The sequence below is a fragment of the Podarcis tiliguerta genome (genome assembly GCF_965153285.1).
Source record: "Podarcis tiliguerta genome assembly, chromosome: 12".
Classification (NCBI taxonomy): domain Eukaryota; kingdom Metazoa; phylum Chordata; class Lepidosauria; order Squamata; family Lacertidae; genus Podarcis; species Podarcis tiliguerta.
This window is the reverse complement of record NC_139545.1, coordinates 50,148,346-50,171,188: the sequence shown is the minus strand read 5'-3', so window position 1 is coordinate 50,171,188 and position 22,843 is coordinate 50,148,346. Positions and strand designations below refer to the sequence as shown.

At 44.7% G+C, this 22,843-nt stretch overlaps 1 protein-coding gene across 3 annotated transcripts in view; it reads left to right on the top strand.

The window, feature by feature from the left end:
* Positions 1-22,015, top strand: part of SCN5A (sodium voltage-gated channel alpha subunit 5) — a 307,891-nt gene extending 285,876 nt beyond the window's left edge. For 2 of the 3 annotated variants that reach the window (XM_083405985.1, XM_083405986.1), the window contains 6 exons: positions 6,712-6,993; positions 13,687-13,740; positions 14,836-14,973; positions 17,093-17,197; positions 18,537-18,807; positions 19,798-22,015. In XM_083405985.1, coding sequence (XP_083262111.1) covers positions 6,712-6,993; positions 13,687-13,740; positions 14,836-14,973; positions 17,093-17,197; positions 18,537-18,807; positions 19,798-21,023 — 2,076 coding nt within the window. In that variant the 3' untranslated portion in view covers positions 21,024-22,015. Of the gene's footprint in view, positions 1-6,711; positions 6,994-13,686; positions 13,741-14,835; positions 14,978-17,092; positions 17,198-18,536; positions 18,808-19,797 lie in introns of all 3 variants that reach the window. The other variant, XM_083405984.1, reaches the window with a different exon arrangement.
* Positions 22,016-22,843: the final 828 nt, after the last annotated feature.

The following is a 22,843-nucleotide window of genomic DNA, read 5'->3' as shown; positions in this document are numbered from 1 at the left end:
GTTGCACATTCAGATACGAATACATATGCCCTCCATCACCACTCACTCTGCTTCCTTTAAAAAACCTTCTGTTTTGGCATTTTGTCCTGGCAGCAGAGCAGAATTGCTGGCAGAAGCTGCTGCTTCACTGCAACAGGTGGAGAAGGGGCAACTCCCTATGTCCAAGCAAGGAGTTGAAGTGTCATTTTCAGGGGCAAACTAGATGTGACATTTGTTGTTGTTGTTGTATTGCATTTATATCCAAGGAGCTAATGGTAGCATAAATGGTTCTCCCACACCTTCCCATGTTCTCCTTGCAATAACTCTGTGAGGCAGATTAGGCTGAGTGGCAGTGACTGGTCACCCAGCCAGCTTCATGGCTAAGGGGGTTCTTGAACCCTGATCTCCCTAGTAATTGTCCAATATGCCTAACTATTACACGCTGGCTCTCAATCCTTCTATCAGCAACCAGGTGCCTCTCCTCATTTCCTGAACTGGAGCAATGGGGATGGCTTTTTGGGGGGTGGGTAGAACAGTGATCCAAAGCAGGACTTCAGCAAAAGGTTAAATTCCTCGCCCCTTCTCATAGTCCCACCTAGATCAGGAGCTCTTTTATAAAAGGCCATTTGCAGAATTTCTAATCTCATGAATAAAGTCATGTCTCATTTGTCCTTCATTCAGTCTGAGCTCAGTTTGGGTTCCTTTGGCCTCCGCAAGACAGAAAATACTGAGGAAACAGATCTGTTGTTTTTTTGACACATATACAATTGGAGAGAGCAGGTGCTTTACAATCTGCTTTCTTTTCAGTGAAGCTAAAGGAAAGGAAAAGAAGCTTAGGTTAAACATCCTAGACTCTAGAACAGCGGTTCTCAACCTGTGGGTCCCCCACAGATGTCATTGGACTACAACTCCCATCATCCCTAGCTAGCAAGGCCAGAGCTCAGGGATGATGGGAGTTGTAGTCCAACAACATCTGGGGACCCACAGGTTGAGAACGGCTGCTCTAGAAGGACAAGCTTTCTTAAATTTGCAAGTCACCATTCACGCTGAGTCATGGTAATAACCTCACATTTTTCTAAACGCCCAACTACTGCCATCAATGGGTGTCAAAGAGAATTGTGCTTTGTTGCCCTGGGACATACAAGGAACAGGAGGCTCAGCCCAAAGGTCTCTTTAGTCCAGCATCCTGGCCAGCTAGATGCCTCTGGGAAGCCTGAAAGCAGGACCTGAGTGCCACAGCACTCCTTGCTATGTGTGATTCCCAGCAACTGATAATAATAATAATAATAATAATAATAATAATAATAATAATACCTTTATTGTCATTGTACAATGAAATTAAATGAGTCTCTCCCCCCCAACACTCAATCTCTTATTGTGTCTTGTGTCCCTGCACATAGTGAGTAGCCATGGGTAGCTTTGCCCTCCAAATGTTTTTGTGTCCAAGTTTTTTGTACCTTGTCTTGTTACCTGAAGGAGCTTTCTTTGACGTGTTCAGGAGGCAACAGGAGAGAAGGGAGAGAGAGGGCTGGGCATTGCATGGCCTGGTGGATCCTTTTGCACCCCCACCCCGCTTAACCCGCATGCTTGTGTCTTGAATGTGTGCATGTCCCTTTCCCCACAGCGTTCCTCATTTGGAAATTCAAGTCTTACAATCTCACATGTGTGCCATGCAGTGTATTCGCAGTAGTTCTGGGTTGGCACAGAGGGACATTGAACAAGGACCAAATGTGTGTGGATGCATTCACCGCACACACAGCCAGCATAAAAGATTTTGTTTTGGCCAGTATTCAAACAGGAGCTGCTTTCTTAAAAAGTGGTACCTCATGTTACAAACACCTCGGGTTACAAACACTTCAGGTTACAGACTCTGCTAACCCAGAAGTAGTACCTTGGGTTAAGAACTTTACCTCAGAATGAGAAGAGAAATTGTGTGGCGCTGGCAGCGGGAGGCCCCATTAGCTAAAGTGGTACCTCAGGTTAAGAATGGTTTCAGGTTAAGAACGGACCTCCAGAACGAATTAAGTTCGTAACCAGAGGTACCACTGTACTTTTAATTTGAATAATGTTAATTGGGTCAACAAAAATGCCACAGACATCACAGAAATGCACGAGCAAGCACAAACTATAAGCAGCTCTTAAATGAAATGTTTCTGGACATTAGACAGACAAGCCCAAAGTATTTTATCCGCTGGTTTTCATGCGAAAAAGGTGGGCAGATATAAACACATCCACATGCATAGATCTCACTCATAACCACCACAGGCTACACTGCTGTTGAGCACAAAATGTTCTACGACTCTTGCTTTCCAGGCTACCATGAAGGCTATTTCTTCCTCGAGCCAGGAATACAGTGACTGATTTATGATGAAGGAACAGCCATGAATGACAAACGACAATGAATCTTAGGAGAGCTTTACGATTAATTGTTCACATCCCTCCCCTGCTCTTCTTTAACTTTTTTTTTTAAGTTGGGGTTTGTTTTTTTTACATTAAGCTTTTTACTCATGCAAAATTGAAAAGTACAGAGAGACTATAATCAGAGTTGCAAAACATAAAAGCAGTACAGTGATTGTATTTTCCAAATAGATAAGGGAGCAGATATTGTAGAAAAATAAAAGCAAAGCACATAATGAGAGCCAAACTGCAATTTGGAGTTTTGCATATCTGAATTCGGCACATAAGAAATGAAGTGCCACCAAACACTCTTAGAAAAGCAGACTATAATTGTGCAAATCTTTACCCTGCCCTCCTTTGAAAAGGAAACCAGAGGGGAATACAACAGGGACAGAGCCTAAGGCTAATTAGGGAGAGGCCATGACTCAGTGGCAGAGTGCATGCTTTGCCCGATTTAATCTCTGGCACCTCCAGACAGTGAGATCTCGCTGGAAGCTGCCCCTTCTTGCTTCCATGGCGTCTGTAGGGGCACCGCCCTGTGAGATTCTGCTGCCCAAGGTGGCTGCCTCAGTCCACCTGATGGGCCGGCCAGCCCTGTTATCAGCACAACACAGTTGTGCACTCTCATGGATGCTATTGTCTATTTTATTTGAGCTTAAGTGCTCACATAAGTCCTCCTGGCATGCCCCGCGGAGGACCTTACGGTCCACAAATGACAACACTTTGGAGGTCCCAAGTCGCAAGGTGGTTAGATTGATCTCAACTAGGGCCAGGGCCTTTTCAGTACTGGCCCCGACTTGGTGGAACGCTCTGTCACAAGAGACTAGGGCCCTGCGGGACTTGACATCTTTCCGCAGGGCCTGCGAGACAGAGCTGTTCCGCCTGGCCTTTGGTTTGGACTCAGTCTGACCCTTATGTTTCCCTCCCCTTATGGTTTTGATCTATGGGCTACTTTTAAAATGAGGCTGCATTTTAAATTGTATTTTAACCTGTATTTTAATTGGGTTTTTTCCCCCTTCTATTATGTTTTTATTGTAATTTTACTGGTGTTAGCCGCCCTGAGCCCAGCTCTGGCCGGGGAGGGCGGGGTATAAATAAAAAATTTTATTATTATTATTTATTACTGCACACCCCAGTCACACCTTGACTGCATTCCTGACACACAGTCCAGTTCCCTGCAGGTTAGTCAATGACCACATCTCTCCTGTTTCCATAGAAATCCTTTGTCCCACAGCAGTCCCTCCTGTTTCCTTCCAGAGATAAGCAGCACAACTTTATACGGCAGACATTGTATTAGAACGTACTAAACGAGAGGCAGCCAGTGCATAATAATAATAATAATAATAATAATAATAATAATAATAATAAATAATTTATTTGTACCCTGCCCATCTGATTGGGTTTCCCCAGCAAATTATTACATTGCAAGTGTCAGTACTAATGTTCTATACCAACAGAACACATGGGAACTTGAGACTCTCCAGATGCTGTTGAGACTACAAATCCCATCACCCCGACCGTTGACCTGTGGGTGATGGGATTTGGAGTCCAGCAACATTTGGATGGCCACATTCCCCCCCCCTTACAAAAGAAGAATGTTTGTTCACAATTAAAACAAATGACTGCCCTATCCTTGATTTCTAAAATACATTTTTTAAAAAGTCATCATCATTAGTATTTTTTTTCAATGCACTAGAACAAATCGCCTTCCTCTGATGTATAGAATCTTATGTTCCTGCTTCTTTTCTTCTCCTTTACAGACACTGCAAATGCTAATGGTGAAATCAATGTTATATTATGGGCTTGTCAGAAAGTCAGACACTGGCCTGTTAGACGACAAGACGTTTCCCGTAATTTAATTCACACGTGACTCAAAATGTTATCCCCTCCCCAGTTCACTGCCACTTTGTCTCAGTTTCCAAAATGTAAGCAGAAGGGGAGGAAGGTTAAGGCAGGAGCTCTCGGAAAAGCAGGATGCGGCAAATTCAGAGAAAGCCACAAAGGGTAGACCAATTATTGCACTCCTCTCCTTCAGTCTTGACAAAGAGTTGGCAGTGTCTGTGATAATGCCAGATTTATAGAAGACTTCCCAAGCCTTTAATATGTCTCAGTAAGGTGGAAACAGTCCAACAAAAGTTTGCCATGACTGAACCAAGCGCAGTTTTAAATCAATAGAACTTAAGTTAATGCATCTAAGCTCCATTCTGCTGCTGGATCGTGACTTACCTTTTGCTGGATTGGGCCCCAATGTAATGCTCTGCATGCATGTAAACCCTTTGTACTGTACATATGGTGGTTCAAAATATTGAGTGATGTGTCCGTAATTTGATGGTCATATTGTCCATTGGAATGCATGTTGCCATCATACTATTTCCTGCCAGGGACGATACTGTGTGTTTGCTACATAATTCATTTTTGCTGCTTCGGAACCATATTGCAAATGTGACTTTTCTTCCCTTGATGGTATTATCTTGATTGATCTATGTCTTATTTGGTCCCAAACCTTTCCAAAAGTCAATTGGCATCATTCTCCCTGACATCATTGGGCTTTGGGCCGGATCGTACATTATCATATCCTTAATTGTACAGTATTATTTTGCATGCCCGATTAAACATGTTGTGTTGCTTATGATCCTCTTTACAGTCCATGAAAAAAATGTAGATTTTTATAGATAATAAGATGCGGGAGTTGGCAATATACTGTGTACCGGGGAAATGAAATCAAGGGTTAAATAGTGGCAGACCCAGTTGGCCCACTTACAGGATGGCAATCCAACTCTAAATTGGGACTGGAGGGACAGGGATGCATCCCTTTCCCCCATCTTGCATTTTAATATGTGAAATAGAAGCTGGTGACTAATTCGTTCCTCTTACAAAAGGGGGGAAAGATTGTGCAAATCAGCACCATGGATACCTCACATAATGCTTTTGAACTACAATTCTCATCACCCCTTTCCATTGGCTATGCTGGCTGGGGGCTGATGGGAATTGGAGTCCAGCAACATTTTGAGGGTTGTGGAAGGCTGTTTTAGGTGCAAGGTGCGTATAGGGGTCTGTTCCTCTGCCACAGGATTGGAACACTGACTGGATAGAATGTATATGCCATGGCTATTATCACGAGCCTTCTGGCATGTCTTTGTTTTCTAATCAGTGGTGTCTTGGCCTCCAGCCCAGATTATATTTAACTTTTAGATCGAGAGTCGTTGATATGGTGAAGTTGGACTACAGGTCCCAGCATCCCTGGCCATTGGTCAATATGGCTGGGGCCAATGGGAGTTGGAGTTCCAACATTATCTGTAGGGAGCCATGCTAGCTATCCCTGTTGTAGACCTTTGAGGAACAATACTGTCCCAGTTGAAGATTATGTTAAGGTTTGGATTATGAGTCTCGCTTTCAGCCACAATGAACTAGTTTAAGCAGTTATGTAAATTGGGCTGCTTATGATGGTAGTACACCATTATGGACTTATACCATTTCATTAATTAGTCTGAAAAACACCTGGAGGGTGGCTGCTCCATCTTAGACCTTTGAGGATCAATGCTACGCAGCCCACTACTAACCAGGAGGTAGCTGACAATAAATATTTTTTACAATAGCCAATCTGTCCAAAGGACTTGTGAATCCTATACATGTCCACTTAGAAGTAAGTCTGATTGAGTTCAATAGGATTTACTCCCAAGTAAGTATGTATAGGGTTGCAGCTTCATAACCGTGTATAAAGTAACATGCTTCTGACTAGCTGAATAAACTAGGAAGCAGGCTTCATTTGGCACCAGCTGTAGCTAGCCTTGAACCAGAGGCTTCGCTATTGGTATATCTGCTCTAGCTCAGCCAAACATTGTACGTATGGGTACTGTGGCTTGCATTCTGGCACTGCAGTCGGTCATTTCCCCCACTCAGCTGTAGGAAGCAGAACTCCTGTTGTGCTTCTGAATAATTTCTCGTTTCCTTGGAGCTGTTAAAAAGCATGGGTGTCCCTGGGTCAGGAGCTGGCAACTTGATTTTCCATCAGTCATCAAAAGCAGCCAACACATTGTACACTCAGTATTATGGGCATGGTGTTGCCTAGTCTTTACTAGGCTATGTTCATTCAGTGACTTCATCATACATAGACAGTTTAGAGGATGTTCCTCAATTGAAGGATCCTAGATGAATTCATTAAAACGTATTCTACTAGTTTAACATCGTTCTTGCTAAAGACATCGAATGTCATTCTGCTTTTCTGTAAGAGTCCCAGCCAAACTCTTGATAGTGGGTGTAGAGTAGCAACTTTGGAGTTGTGACTTAAAGCAGAACCCCTGCAATAACTGTGTTATTTCTTCTCATTCATCGAAGGTGGTGGTCAATGCTTTGGTAGGCGCCATCCCTTCTATCATGAACGTCCTGCTTGTCTGCCTTATCTTCTGGCTCATCTTCAGCATCATGGGAGTCAACTTGTTTTCTGGGAAGTTTGGGAAATGCATTAACAACACGATAGGTGATGACCCTATGAACCAAACATTGGTCAACAACAAGAGCGATTGCCAAAACTTGAATGAGACTGGAGAGTTGTACTGGACAAAAGTGAGGGTCAACTTTGATAATGTTGGCGCAGGTTACCTGGCTCTGCTGCAAGTGGTAAGTTCACTACTACTTATTCATGTTGTTATTAGGCAGTCACACTGACCAAAGGAATCTTAAGTCAATGTTTTTATTTAGTAATAAATTCATTTATACACCCCTCTTAATTTAAACACACCCACCCCGCACAGAGTGGTTCACAAATGGTCAAATGTATAACACAGCAAAGCAAAACAGTAAGACCATCTTCAGCCTTAACAGAGTAGCAAGTCAATAATCATGTAGACTGTTCGATGAACCAGGCACTCCCAAGCCTATTTGGCAATAACCACAGGCAAGTCCAGGGCATTAGAGAAGAGATACGTTTTTAGCACTCAATGAAGCTGGGGTAGACATTATGACTGGAACATTATGATCTGTAGATGATTGAGTGATTGAATCAATTTGCATAAATTTGCCTTTTGGGGAGGGCAACCCAATAGTTCTGAAGCAGGGATGGAGAACCTGTAGCCCTCCAAGGGTTGTTGAAGTCCCATGAGCTTCAACCAACATGGCCAGTGGTCAGGAATGGTAGTAGCTGTTAGCCAGCAACATCTGGAGGACAACAGGGTCCCCACCCCATCCTTACTGGAATGCCTTTTCTAAGAACATGTATGGCACTTGAAGCTTAGATAGACAGATAGCTAAATCTGTTGGCCAATTAATTGGAGGAATCCATTTAGCCAGTCGAAACAGTTTGAACTGATTAATCTAACCAATGAACTGTATTAATCTTCCATGTTGTTATGCCAGTATGCCTGTTATTGGGGTAGGGTTGCACATCAATTAATTTAAGGAATTTATAAGCTACCCTTCAACACAAACAATACAATAACAGTTAATAAACTTCAAACAGGAAGCAACAGCATTGATCCGATAAAGGAGTCTGAATCATAAAACAGTGTGGAAAATAGGATGTCCAGGCTAGAGTTCAGACAAATCTGATCCAAGAAACAGTGGGTTAGAATAGCTTGAGTAAAAATCTTTTGAAGGGTCTTTCTCATATCTCCACTGCAGCCCCCCCCCCCGATGATTCCCAAGATCTGAGGGACCCTCTGGAATAGCATGAGTTGTACATAGGAATCTCCTTCATACAGAGTCAGGCTGTTGGCTTACACTGAGTGGTAGTGGCTGTCCAGGATTTCAGGCAAGGGTCTCTATCCCACCATACCTGGAGATGCTAGGGTTGAACCCGGGACCTTCTGCAGGCAAAGCATGAGCTACATCCCTTCCCCAAAGGAAGACTGCAGAGGGAGGTGGAAATCAGCAGAGAGAAGGGGGAAGGGGCTTGTGTGAGTGGTTGCTCTTCATAGATGACATCCCACAATGAAATAGCTTTCCAGTGGGTGCAAGAGGTTGCAGTGGTCAGGGAAAGTCGTGTAACTGAATTTCCACTTGCACTACTGCGGATCCAGGACATTTCTCCCCTCAAACAAGTTCTCTAAATCAATCACCAGCCAGATGAAGATAGCCAATCCCTGTTATGTGTCCCCATCAGCAGGAACTGAGAGCTATACCGCTGCTGATCATGGAGGTTTGGTTTCCCTAATTTGGCTAATGGTTGTGGATAGACTTCTCCAATGTGCCTTTATCTAACCCCTTTAAGGGGGAGGAAAAGGCCTTCTCAGCTAGTGACCTTCAGCACACAGGAATCTGCCTTGTATCATATCTGTCCATTGTTCCACCTGGCTCAGATGTTCTGGAGTACAACTCCCATCAGATAGGTTGGAGAGCACATGAGACAGAGCCTTCTTGGTGGTGGTCCTGCTTGGTGGTGGCTGGGGAAACCCAGCTAGATGGGCAGGGTATAAATAATGTTGTTGTTGTTGTTGTTGTTGTTGTTGTTGTTATGGAACTAACTCTCTTCCATTTAATATTCACTCAGCCTCTTCAGGCATTCAAGAGAGTCTTAAAATATTTTTACTATTGCATAAGAGAGCTTAGCATATCAGAATCGGGCACCTATTTCTCCGTATCCGCAAAATGCTTCATATTCTGCTTATTTAAGCTTCTGTTGTTTTTATCCCTCTTTGTGTGCCGCTGTGCCATGATGGCTCGGCCCTGGAATGCAACTAGTAAATATCTGGTATTAAGAAATAAATAGTTCATGAGTACAGTCAGACACTGGTCCAGGACTGAGATGGCTGGTCAGGGCCAGGAGAAAAGTGGTGCAAGTCGTTTCTTAATTTGGTGGAGGGAAGGTGGTTTAAGGCAAATATGTTCCACTACCAGTTCAAATGCCTCCCCAAGTTTTTTACATGCTTTGCTCTTATATGACCTTTGCACTCTTCAGAGAACACTGAGCAAAGAATGTTGATGAGCCTATGCTGGAAGCTGTTGTGCTCTTCCGGACATCTCTGAGCATTCAGATTACAGCTTGACTTACTTCCTACTTTGTTAGCCAATATTAAGCCAGTGTCCCCCAGTTTGGGCATAATGGGGCACTCTGGTTTAATGCAGACCAGAAGTTGGTGCAGAAGTTGGTGTGTAATGGGAGAAATGGAAGAGAGGGTGAGGGAAGATGACTCAAGGAGCAGGACTCGGCCTCTGCACTTATTCCTGGTTTAAGAATCCAGCAATGATGAGTCAATCCAGGCCTGAATGTGTGTGGTAGGGGAGTTCCTACTTTCAGAAGAGAGTATTAGATTGTAGGCCCCTGTCTTCACTGCTCACTCCTGGTGAACCAGATGCGCTTATTAGCTTGCATGTTGAACACTGCAGAGCAAATATATCCCTGCTTTTTCCTGTTTCTACCCTGAAAGCAAAGCTTGCAAATGTGTGGCTTTTTATACTGATAGAAACAGTCTCTTTTGAAAAAAAGAGGGAGCATTGTGTGCTGTGCTGCAGTTTCTAACTTTCTGCTAAATTTACTAGGGCATTTCATAGATCGATGTCATGACGCACCAAATATTTCTAGACTCTGCACAATTTGAGAGCCAACCTTTTTGTTTGTTTTTCCCTACTTGCAATTAGTAATATTCAGACAGGGGACTTAAAATAGCAAAGAGCACTTTAAAACGAAAGAGGAAGCAAAATTTGACACATGAATTTGGGAGGGCCTACGATGGATCACCATTTTGTGTCCCCATTAGTACTAGATGGAATTGTGGGGGGCCACGGGCCTTCTTGATGGGGAGCAGTCTGCCCCCTGGCATTCAGTCTAATGCATGCTATCACTGCAATCCTGCACACACTTATCACAGAACCATAGAATTGTAGGGTTGGAAGGGGACCATAAGGGCATCTAGTCCAAAGTAGGAATCGCAGCTAAATAATCACTGCCAGGTGGCCATCCAAGCTCTGTTTACAAACCTCAACTGAAGCAGAGTCCTCCACCACCTACAGCAGTCCATACCACTGTTGAACAGCTCCTACTGTCATAAGGTTTTTCCTAATGTTTAGTTGGAAGCTCTACTTATTAGGAGGTGAGTCTCACTAAACTCAGCAGGACTTACTTCCATGTAAACATGCTCAGGATACAATGGTCTGTATCTTTTGAACATGCTCCAGCCTCACCAAGGCTGCGTGCATACATTGGTTGTTAAGCAGGTTGGGAGTTTTGCTCTATAAAAGTCAAACTAGGGTTCCCAGGACTCTTGGGGGAAGTTATGTGCTTCAAATGTCCTTTAAATACATGGCGCGTTTGTAGACTAAGTGAGGAATGGCTGTTCTTTGTATCTGTGATACAGCACTGCAGGCTGAGTATAACCTTGCACCTGTTATTCAGGTCTGATTCTGCTTCTCCCTTGATGATCACCATGCCACTAAGTTCTTCTCTATATGATCCCCCCCCTGCTTTTGTAGCCCCCTGTGCAATGACATATCCCTTGCTCGCCTGCCCACTTCGCAGGATGCAGAAAGGATGGAGAGATTGGAAACAGCATTTTGGGTTCGGCCCTCCCAGTTCATTCAACTTCCTTGGGAAATGTTGGCTTTCTTTCTTCTTCATCCTCCAAGGAGACAGGGTTGCTTAGAAAGTGTGTGGGTGATGCTGCCTAATGAAATTCCAGAAGTCAGAGAGGGGGCTGAGCAGAACTTCCTGTGGACATATGAAGCTGCCTTATGCTGACGCAGACCATTGGCTGGGACATGTAGCCCAGTACTGTGTGCTCAAACTGGCAGCTGCTTAGGCATATAGGTCTTGCTTAGCTCTGCTGCGTGAAGATCCTTTTATTCAAGTCTGGGGATTGCTTTTCCCCAAGAGGAGCCTCTTGGGGGCCCTGTGCTGGTGGCAGGCGAAGGCCAGAGGCAAAAGCAGGCAGAGGAATAGATGTGACTCTTGCCTTTATACAGTATAATCTTGCAAAAATTGGAGGTTTTTGCAAAAGCATTTGAGCAGGGCTGGTGAGGGTGCGGCACAGGGAGTCGAGGTGCTGTCTGGAAAGAGTGCTAAGGGCCAGGTAGAAAAGCCTAGGGGGCCACATTCAGGCTGTGGGCCCAAGGCTCCCCATCCCTGCTTTAATGAAGGGACCAGAGGTTGAGGTGGGATCTTATGCCTGCAAAGCATATGCTCTACCACTGAGCTATAGCCTCTTTGTTAGGCAAGAGACCAGACCAGACAGCAGTGCATAGGAGCAAGAAACTATTCCCCATTGCACTGGGACAGACATAGTTCCATACCATACTATTTCTCAGCTTTCCCAAACAATGTTATTGGTATTGGAGGTAAAGTTCACAAGAGCTGAGTTATAGATAGCTGAGATCTAAGGTTTTGCAACCAGCTTTGGTAAGTGGTGGTGATAACATTATACATAGTAGACAAGGGGGTTGTTTGTTTCCTACACAGGCAGGTACAGCAACCAGCCCTATGGGGTGATTTAGGCTTGCCCACTCCCATAGCTGGCCCAAAGTTATGCCAAAGCATAACTTGACCCCTTTCAGGCACAAACTTGAGATCACTGCCTTCCTCTGTTGCTTATCTGGTCTTGTTTTAGTTTGATTCAGAGTTAGCCACAGTCTGATGGCACCTGCCTTCTGTGCAATAGCCTAATCAGCAGCTGTAAGCGAGACCCCAAGATGTATTTATCAGCAGTTAAGTCTCACCCCAACACACACACACACACCAGCCCATAACTAATTTCAATAGCAGACAGTATTTTAGCTGGACCTATGCCATGCAGGACAATATCACACAACACTCCCATAAAGATCCCACCACCTTCAGATCTGGTCTGTAAGTGGTTACTAATTCCCCCGTAATTTTATTTCCCTCCCAGTTACGTTTCCCACCCCTGCCTTTCACGATATCACCACTTCTTTGCAGAAGTGTCTTGCGAAGGATTCCAGAAGCCTAACTGAGCTCTGGATTATCTTACAACTAGGCTCCTCAGGAGTTGGGGGGGGGGAGAGAAGGGGAGGGGAGCTGAATGGGACAAAACAGCTTTATAATTGACAGCTCTGCCATCCAACAATGCCTTATTACCATCCAGATCAGCTCATGAACTGCAATTGTGAAGTTCAGAAATTGTCGGGTTCTTTCTTTTTCCAATGCTAAACGCCCCGTTTATAGTCCAGCTGGAATCTTGGCCAAATCAGGCCCCCAGATGGGAATGCCATGCAGAGATGGAAGATTGCTTTGCCAATGGGAGAGAGCTGTGAGGAAAGATTAGAGCAATTTGGAGAGTGAGTGCTCCACAGAGCAAGCAGTTCAGCCTCTTTCTCCTCCTCCTAACCTCGGCTTTTAAGTGGGAAGGGACTAGAAGAGGCTCAGGTTGCCACCCGCAGGATTACGGAAACATTGGGAAGCAACTATTCAACCACCTGCAAAAGGGATCAATAGTACAGGATTAAATCATCATTTGTTTCAGTGAAACAAGCTGCTGTATCGCCTCAGGCCTCTCAACCCTCCTTTTTCATATTACGAATCAGTCGGTTCCAAAAAGCACACTCAAGTTTTACTGAGGGAGGCTGGTGCATTACAGGAAATGAGGCAATGCAGCTCCAACTAGCTTTCATGTGCCCTGCCTTCTCACTTACATCCAGTCCAGGGGGTGTCACTACCTGTCACCTTCCTTCTCCTCCTTAGTTTCAGTGTTTCCCCTTGCGCAACTAAGCAGGGATGGGGGGATGGATGACAAAACTAGGACTGGTTGGCTCTGCTTGTCATTGGCTCTAGCTCCCCCTACTGTTGGCCTCCCAGCTCTCTCACCTACCAGTACCAATGGACATCAGCCACACAGGTAGGAAGTATGTGTGCCATTACAAACCAGGGTGCTACTTAGGGCAAAGCAGACTGCCTCTCCCGTTTCCTCCCTTCTCCCTATCACACACAGACCAGTGTTTCAGATCACAGGTGATTACCCCAGAGTTCATCCCACTGCCACCCCACCCGGTCCCAGCAAGCACAATGCTGCCTGTGACCCACACCATGGCTGTTCAGTGGGGCGGCGAGAAGAGGACGGCAGCCTTTCCTTCTGTGAACTTTCTTGAGCTAACTTGCCTTAGGATCTAAGCTGGTGCCTGTTAAAAGCTCGCTTTCAGTCATTAAACAAGCGTCCCCCATAATAGAAAACAACCTGCTCAATAGCTAACTCTGTTCCTTTACATAATCCAAAATTCATGGGGTGGTTTGGTTTTTTTTATTGTATTAACAGTGAAAAATATTTTCCCCCACATAATAGTGCAAATAAGGTACAAAGCTATAAAGTAACCATTAACGCAAATGCATATTATGATTGTCTTAATTACATGCATTGCTTTTCTTTTTCCTAGGCAACTTTTAAAGGTTGGATGGAAATTATGTATGCTGCGGTGGATTCACGAGAGGTGGGCTGCTCAGATAAAGGACTTTGGTCTACTAACGTCTTGCATTATTTTATTTCTTTGTATGGTGGTTGAAGCAGTGTCTCCCGCTTGCCGGTAATGTACACAATCTACTGGGAAGTTCTCCTGCAAAGCCCCCATCAAAATAAATGGGAGCTGCACAGAAAAGCCAAGGTGACTCATTCTGAGCACCCTACATTGTACTAAAATGGGAGCTTCATGAGTGATGCTCATTGAGGAGGCTTGTGCAGAAGATTTTTCCAGTGAATCATTCTCACTTCTGCTCATGTTTTAGCATCAATTTGGACTTTTCTTCTTATACTATTTTTTTTTTTTTGATGATGTGTGTTATTTAGTTTACTACTTAATCATGCTTTAATTGGCAACTAGAAACACCAAAGTCCCTCCCTTGATAATGGATAAAAAGATCTTGCAAAAATGTAGTGAGCCTTGAAATTTTCACTGTTTTAGCCATTAACTCTTTTTTTAACAGAAGAGACACATTAAATGCAATTAGCCCCATCGGAAGAAATAGCCATCAGGCTAACATAATTAAAACTCAGTTCACACAACAAATGTCCCATAGTAGGTCGAGACATTCATGATGAGCAAATACTGTCATCTGAAAAAAAAGTTTTTTAAGTACCTTATTTTTCGCTCTATAAGACGCACCAGACCATAAGACGCACCTAGTTTTTGGAGGAGGAAAACAAGAAAAAAAAATAATTCTGAATCTCAGAAGCCAGAACAGCAAGAGGGATCGCTGCGCAGTGAAAGCAGCAATCCCTCTTGCTGTTCTGGCTTCTGGGATAGCTGCGCAGCCTGCATTCACTCCACAAGACGCACACACATTTCACCTTACTTTTTAGGAGGGAAAAAGTGAGTCTTATAGAGCAAAAAATACGGTAATTCTTTTCAGATGTTGTAGGCTATGCAGTAGGTGAGGCTTGGTATCCACCTAGCAGCCAAATAATTTCTCTGAGCTGCATAGAATGTGTTGTGCATTTCAAATGAGGAAACACACACCTTGGTTTTAGTTTAGGATGCCAGTGGACATTCATCACCCTTTGTTTTCTCCATGTTGCTTTTTTTTTGCAGCGTGAGGAGCAGCCCGTCTGGGAATATAACTTGTACATGTACCTCTACTTTGTGATCTTTATCATCTTTGGCTCCTTCTTCACTCTGAATCTCTTCATCGGTGTTATCATTGACAATTTCAATCAGCAAAAGAAAAAGATAAGTAACACCTTGTCGACCAGGCAGCCATGAGTTGTGGAAGTGGGGCAGGGATGTCCATAGCTCAGTGGTGGACCACAGACTTTGCCCAATAGCCAATCCCTGCCGTCTCTAGTTGGAAGCATCAGGTAGCAGGTAGACCTCCGCCTGAAAGACACAAGAGCCCTGCAGCTGGGTCAAGCCAATAACCCATCTAGTCCAGCATCCCCTTCTTGCATTGGCCAATCAGATGCCCATTATGAGAAGCCTGAAAGCAGGACCTGAGTGCGCAATGATGCAAGACTGCCAGGACAGTGATTGAGTAGGGTTCCTCCTCCCCTTGTGATCTGGTTAATTCTTAGAGGCCAGAGTAGTTGTCCATCCAGCCCATGATGGTCTACTTCAACCAGTCATGGCTCTCCAGAGTTGTCTCCTCCTCCTTGAGCCTTCTAGCTAGAGATACCAGAGATTGAACCTGAGGGCACCTTCTGTGTGCAATGCAAGTGTTCTGCCATTGAGCTGTGGGGTTCTCCCTGTCGCCTGTTTTCATTCAACTGCTGGTCAGTATGTTGTGATGCACCTATTCCCAAACAAAATACCCAGAAGGGAAAAGACAAAGTCATTGAGCAGTATCTCCTGAAGTTTGCACAAATGACCAAAGAGGACCACAAAAAAAGGAAAGGAAAGAGGTTATATAATTACTTCCATTGTGCAAAACGGTAACAATGAAAGGATGGAGGAAATGCAATCAAGCACTCAGCTAATTGTATGTAGCTATTCCAAAATTGAAATAAACATGGAAATCTTGTGGCCAGTACATAGTCCAAGCCATACTACCCTGAGCTCCTTGGGGAACAGGTGGCATAAAAATGCAATAAATAAATCACTGCTGAAAAACAATGAATTCTAATCTGGTTCTGAAAAATGCTGGCCCAATAATCCGTATCAGTTCCTCCTCTTAGGATGGAGGGATGAATCTGTCAGTTTTGGTTTCTCTCCCTTTCTGTTTTCCAGTCTAACATGCAGTTCACCAAATTTCCCATATGTTTGCAATTTCCATACCGCCCCCGTCAAGTCCTCATGAAAATTCATCAGCATTTTACCATTCATTTCTCCCAATGTGGGGCGTATGGGGTGTTAGGGGAGGGGTAGTAGGTCTGGTGGGGGACACATCCTTCCTTCTGTGGTCCCTACCCTGCACTTAGAGAAGAAAAACTCTTATCTTAAACCTCTGCTGCCTTGTGGGATGTATTCAGGAGAAGAAAAGGCTAAGGAGTAAACCCAATACAAATCCAGAGTGGAGTCCCTAAGATGCTTAGATGGCGTCTTCTATATCTCCTTCTGGCATTTCCTACAGCCAAGCTGATGTCAAACGTCTTGCTCTGCTTTCCTTTGGACCACATCAACAAGGCCGAGAGGGGGGTCTTGTTATCTGGGCAGCCCAGGACCTCCATACACACAGCCTAGGCTTGTGCTTCAGAGCAGCCACTTCAGTGCTGCTGATACAGCAGTTTGACTTCACCCCAGAGGCGCACACCATTTTCTCTTGCGACAGATGGATGCCAGCAACAATCTCCCAATGTTCATATTTTGTATTCAATTTAGCCTTCCGGCAATATTTCCCTTAATACAATGAGTTTTTTTGTATTATTTTCACCAATAATGTGCATTTTTATGTGCACTTCCTTCTCATACACCCATTTTGGGGGCTGGAGAACTGCATTTCAAAATTTAGAGAAGTTTGCATCTTGACGGAGAGCTGAGCTTGAGTTTATGTATTGCTCTGGGAAGTGTGATTTAGTCACAGACTAACCCCTCTGGTGATATTTCTCGTGGAATTTCATGGTCATCCGCTGGCCGATAACTGATAAGGCAGACAGCACTTCTTCCAATTCCATGGAGCTGTTGAATTTTGGTAGGATCAATATCTCAGTAAAAATGATTAACTAACTTTCTTTGGGATACCTACGCACGGTTTTAATTCTTACTGAAATATAATTAGATAGCTTAATGATTGCTACCAGGAATGGAGGGGAAGGAGGGGAAGGAAATGGAGACCTTTAGTAATTAAAAATGGTTTTGCTTTCCACAAACAGCCATTTCTACCATCCAAATTAATGTTAGTTTTATCTCCCTATACTTAGGTGGACAAGACATCTTTATGACGGAGGAACAGAAAAAATATTACAATGCCATGAAAAAACTGGGGTCTAAGAAACCCCAAAAACCCATCCCACGGCCAGTGGTGAGGCATTCTGTGGATTTCTTTAGCTGATACCAACTGACCCCTTCAAAAAAATGTCCACCAGAATCGTATCCATTGTAGTTATTTATATACTACAGATATTTTTACACAAGCATTCTGTCATATTTCTAGAGAGGTTTATAGCACCAGTTAAGAGGGGGGGAGTATGTAAATTGAGCTCTATTAAAATATTTTGGAGTTTTCCCATTGAATGGAAAGTGTTTGGACCAATGCTTTGGACCAACACCCCCTCTGAAGGTCTTCTGGTGGTTCCCTCACTGCAAGAAGTGAAGCTGAGGGAACCAGGCAGAAGGCCTTCTTGGTGGTGGCGCCCTCCCTGTGGAACACCCTCCCACCAGATGTCAAGGAAATAAACAACTATCTGACTTTTAGGAGACATCTGAAGGCAGCCTTGTACTGGGAAGTTTTTAAAGTTGGATGTTTTATATGTGCTGTGGGCCGCCCAGAGTGGCTGGGGAGGCCCAGCCAGATGGGTGGGGTATTGTTGTTGTTGTTGTTGTTGTTGTTGTTGTTATTATTATTATTATTTATTATTGTTATTATTATTTTCAAATTGCATGGTAGGGTTGTCCAGCCTGTGACTTGCCACCTCTGGGGCCAACAACTGCTTCAACCAACAAATATTTGAGGCAGCTGCTAGGACCACAGTCCTCCTGACCACTGCCACACTTTCATATGGTGCTGTGCAAGTGTGAACACTTACAGGAGCTGGTGACAAAGAGGGAACAGAGAGGGGGTGGGGAAGCGCTGAACTGGCTCCACCAGGGCTCCCGAACTGCCTGATGACACTGCCACTCAACCCTGACCCTGCACAGTCCCTAGACTTGCCAGTTATACTGTTGTCAGGAGCCCACCACTGTGTGCATAGGTGCTCCTCCCTGCCAGCCACTGCTGAACTGCATAAAAGTTCAATTTCAGGCCCAAATAGGTGCAAACATATGGCGCTATCTGAGTTGGCTGCTTTGATCTATTGCAGTAGTTTGCGTAAGCTCATCCCCAGTGTCCCGTACCCTATAAAAAAGCATTATTCAGAGTAGTGGTTTGCACGACTCACTAATAATGACCCAATAAAATTCAAAACAGTAACAGTTAATTGCATATTTATTCAAAATCCAATCAAAACTATTCAGTTTAACTGATGAGCTTGATTCAGGGATACTAGCTTTTCGAAGTCTGATAGTCATTTGTACCTTCAGCACTGCCTGCCCCCCCCACCACTCCCTTATCTCTTGGTAACCCCCTAGGTAACCCCCCCCCCCAAGCCATACCACCCATTTTGGGAACCACTGATCTAACGTGTCTTTCTAATATCTTCCAGAACAAGTATCAAGGCTTCATTTTTGATGCTGTCTTGAATCAAGCCTTTGATGTCTGCATCATGCTCCTCATCTGCCTCAACATGGTCACCATGATGGTGGAAACGGATGACCAGAGCCCAGAGAAAGTGAACATCCTTTACAAAATCAATATGGTCTTTGTTGCCATCTTCACAGCAGAGTGCATATTAAAAATGGTGGCTCTGAGGCACTACTATTTCACCAACGGGTGGAACATTTTTGATTTTGTCGTCGTGATTCTATCAATAGTGGGTAAGTCAAACCCTCAACAAATACAGAATTTGGAGTGGTGGAATTGCCTAGATCCACGTGGCCCGATTGGCTTCAAGGGGTAAACCACATGTGACTATTTCTTGGGAGCAGTGACACATTGGAGCATGCAGACTCTTCTTTGGCCTACTCCAGTGTGTCTGCAGCACATCTGTATAGCAGTTCATGGCCTCTGGGCTGAGCCCATGGTGCAGAAGGCCCACCTGTGCTGTTGGTTTCCTCTGCAGTGTTTTAGATGACAGGTTACTCAACAGGATGGATGTAAGGGAGCCATGAGCTATTAGTCATGCTGGCTATACACTGCCTCCATGATCAGAAGCAGTATGCTGAGAAAGAACAGTGGGAGAAGGCTATGCTTATGCCCTGCTTATGCCCTGGCCACTGTAGGAAGGAGGTAAAAGGTAAAGGTAAAGGGACCCCTGACCATTAGGTCCAGTCGCGACCGACTCTGGGGTTGCGGCGCTCATCTCGCTTTACTGGCCGAGGAAGCCGGCGTACAGCTTCCGGGTCATGTGGCCAGCATGACTAAACTGCTTCTGGAAAAACCAGAGCAGAGCACGGAAACGCCGTTTACCTTCCCGCTGGAGCAGTACCTATTTATCTACTTGCACTTTGATGTGCTTTTGAACTGCTAGGTTGGCAGGAGCAGGGACAGAGCAACGGGAGGATGCTGGCTTAAATAGACCCTTGGTCTGATCCAGCAGAACTCTTCTTGGGTTTATGAACAAGCCTCCTGGTATCCCAAGGGCAACATGGTAAGATGCCCCTGCATGTGTGTATCGAGCCCCCAAAGGAAGGAAAGAAGGGATGCAAGAGCTCAACTGAGCTCTGGGCGGATCCTTACTCGCATACTCAGTTGAGCTTCAGCAGGGATGTCCCATGCCCTTAACTGGTAAATCTGAGATGCTACTTTCAACCAAAACGCCATAACCTTTGCTAGTTCACTAACTGGTTATTCCCTTTCCCCCCAAGGCTCTGTACTTTCTGACATCATCCAGAAATACTTCTTTTCCCCTACCCTCTTCAGAGTCATTCGCTTGGCTCGGATTGGCCGGATCCTGAGACTTATAAGAGGGGCCAAAGGAATCCGAACTCTTCTCTTTGCCTTAATGATGTCCCTCCCTGCGTTGTTCAACATCGGCCTCCTGCTTTTCCTGGTCATGTTCATTTACGCCATTTTCGGCATGGCCAACTTTGCCTACGTTAAGCAAGAGCACGGGATCGACGACATGTTCAACTTCCAGACGTTTCCCAACAGCATGCTCTGTCTCTTCCAAATCACTACATCTGCCGGCTGGGATGGTCTTCTCAGCCCCATTTTGAACACTGGGCCGCCATATTGTGATCCAAGCCATATCAACACAAATGGCTCGAGGGGAAACTGTGGCAGCCCCGCGGTGGGGATTCTGTTCTTTGTTACTTATATCATTATATCCTTTCTCATTGTTGTAAACATGTACATAGCTATTATTTTAGAGAACTTCAGTGTTGCTACTGAAGAGAGCACAGAGCCTCTAAGCGAGGACGACTTTGATATGTTTTATGAAATCTGGGAGAAATTTGACCCCGAAGCCACTCAGTTTATTGAGTACGCCGCGCTTTCCAACTTCGCGGACGCTCTGTCAGAACCTTTACGCATTGCGAAACCAAATAAGATCAAGCTCATAGCTATGGACCTCCCCATGGTGAGCGGGGACAGGATCCATTGCTTAGATATTTTGTTTGCTTTCACCAAAAGAGTGCTGGGGGAGTCTGGGGAGATGGACGCCCTCAAGATACAGATGGAGGAGAAATTCATGGCTGCCAACCCCTCAAAGATTTCTTACGAACCCATCACAACCACGCTCAGGCGGAAACAGGAAGAAATTTCTGCCATCGTCATTCAGAGAGCCTATAGGAGCCATCTCTTCCAACGCTCCCTCAAGCAGGCCTCCTTCCTATACCGCCAAAAAGCCTGCCACCTAGGGGAGGACGCTCCCGAGAGGGAAGGCCTCATCGCGTTCATGATGAGCGAGAACTATGGGAGGCCGATCAACAAGTCAGAAACTCTGTCCTCCACCTCCTTCCCTCCTTCCTACGACAGCGTCACCAGGGGCACCAGCGACAACTTCCAGCTAAGGTTGACCGACTCTAGCAAAAGCGATGAGCATCTAGACGATCAGTTGTCGCCCGACAGAGACAAAGAGTCGATGGTTTAAAAAAATATACATGAGTTTTTCATTTAGGACACTTTAAGGAATATTGTTTACAGAATGTAACCACACAACAGTTGAAGCAGCCTTGTTAAACATTAGTTGCAAAGGACGCAGGAAGGGAGGTCAGCCCTGAACCAGGGTATGTCAAGGGGTTGGCAGGCGTCTAACCTTTGACCCTTCTCTTTCCAACTTTGCTCAATGTTTATATTTCTATATGCACAGGGAGGGGTCGGGGCGGGGGCCGGGGGGGTTCCAGCACAAGGTCCTGGGGCTGTCCTAGCACTGGTGTGTTTATGGAGACGCTAGACTGTAACACAGTAAGTACTTTATAACTATACACAGATAAAACCTGACCGCATACTTTTCATTTTAAGGTCTTACTTATATTAGTGCGTTTACTTACGGCAATGTATGACCTTGCATTCTATAATAAGAGAGTGAGGGCGAAAAGAAAGAGAGAGAGAGAGAGAGAGAGAGAGAGAGAGATATGGGCGGAGGAATCACGTAGCTCCCGTAGCAGCAATGTAACACTTATTGTATATGTTGTGAATGGTCTTTCATAAATTTATTATATTTGATATTTTTTTACTTAATATATATATATAAATATAAATATATATAAATATAAAATTGTCTCCTTTTCCACGGAGATTGATGATGCTAACGCTCTACGTGATGAACTAGGAACCAGAGATGCCGCCCCCCCCCCCCAAAAAAAATGACGGGAGTTGCTTGCCGAGAAAATTAGGTTGCAAGGCAAAATACTGAGTCGGCAACATTTCTAACCTTGTATTACCACAGAGACACCCGCCTGGAATCATCAGCCGCTTCCTGGCAGTTGATAACCAAGGGAGCACAGAAGGAAGGAAGTGACGTCAGATAAAGCAAGACATGGGTTGCATTTTATTTTTATTTTTGTTCTATCCTGCAGGATATTAGACACTAATGGATTCTGCTTGTAAACCTGCCAATAAAAGCACTATTTTTTTACCATGCTTCAAGAATCTGCTTTGCTTCCAGCAAGGGATCTGCTCCGACTCCTTTTCTATATATATATATATAAAAAGGCTCCTGGCTTTCGAAAGTTGTCCCCCCCCTCCCCGCCCCCCAAAACGCAGTACCATGTGGCCCAGACGCTGTCAAAGTGCCCGGCTGCTGGGATCTGTTTTCACCGATAATTCCGTTTCAAGCTGAACAAGCTTCGAGTTCATCAGCATTAAATAGTGTTGTTTTTATGAGACCAGACTGGTTAACTGATGTGGAAGAACTGCTATTGACAGCATAAGAGGAGAATTGCCTAAGGAGGTTAAACAAAGGGTTCCTCAACGGCGCAACAGAGCCAGGCTCTCCCCACGTTAAGGAAGTACCATATGAGATTCCCCCGAGTGTAACGAAACGACATCTGGCAATTTTGAGGGCAAAACACCTAATTATAAGGCTGATCCCTGCCCTCCGCCCACTTCTCTGAAATTTGATCACTGCGGTTCATTCTAGACATGATAATATGTGGTGTGATAACTGGGTGCCCAACTGTCTGATGCTGCCTGCTTCTCGTGCTTCTCCATCTTGTCTGAAATGAACCAAGTGCTTCTAAATATAGCATGCAGTTATGTAATTGTGATGACTTGGTGAAAAAGATTACAACAATTAATCAAGGATAAGAACATTCACAGCAGGGACAAGGGATCTATGGCTCTCCATATGTTGGACTATGCTTCCCATCATCCCTGGCAAAAACTCCAGCACTAAACATTGCCTTAATTCCTTAACTGAGGCGCCACCACAGAGGAGGCCCTGTCTTATGTTGCCCAGAGCTGGATTAA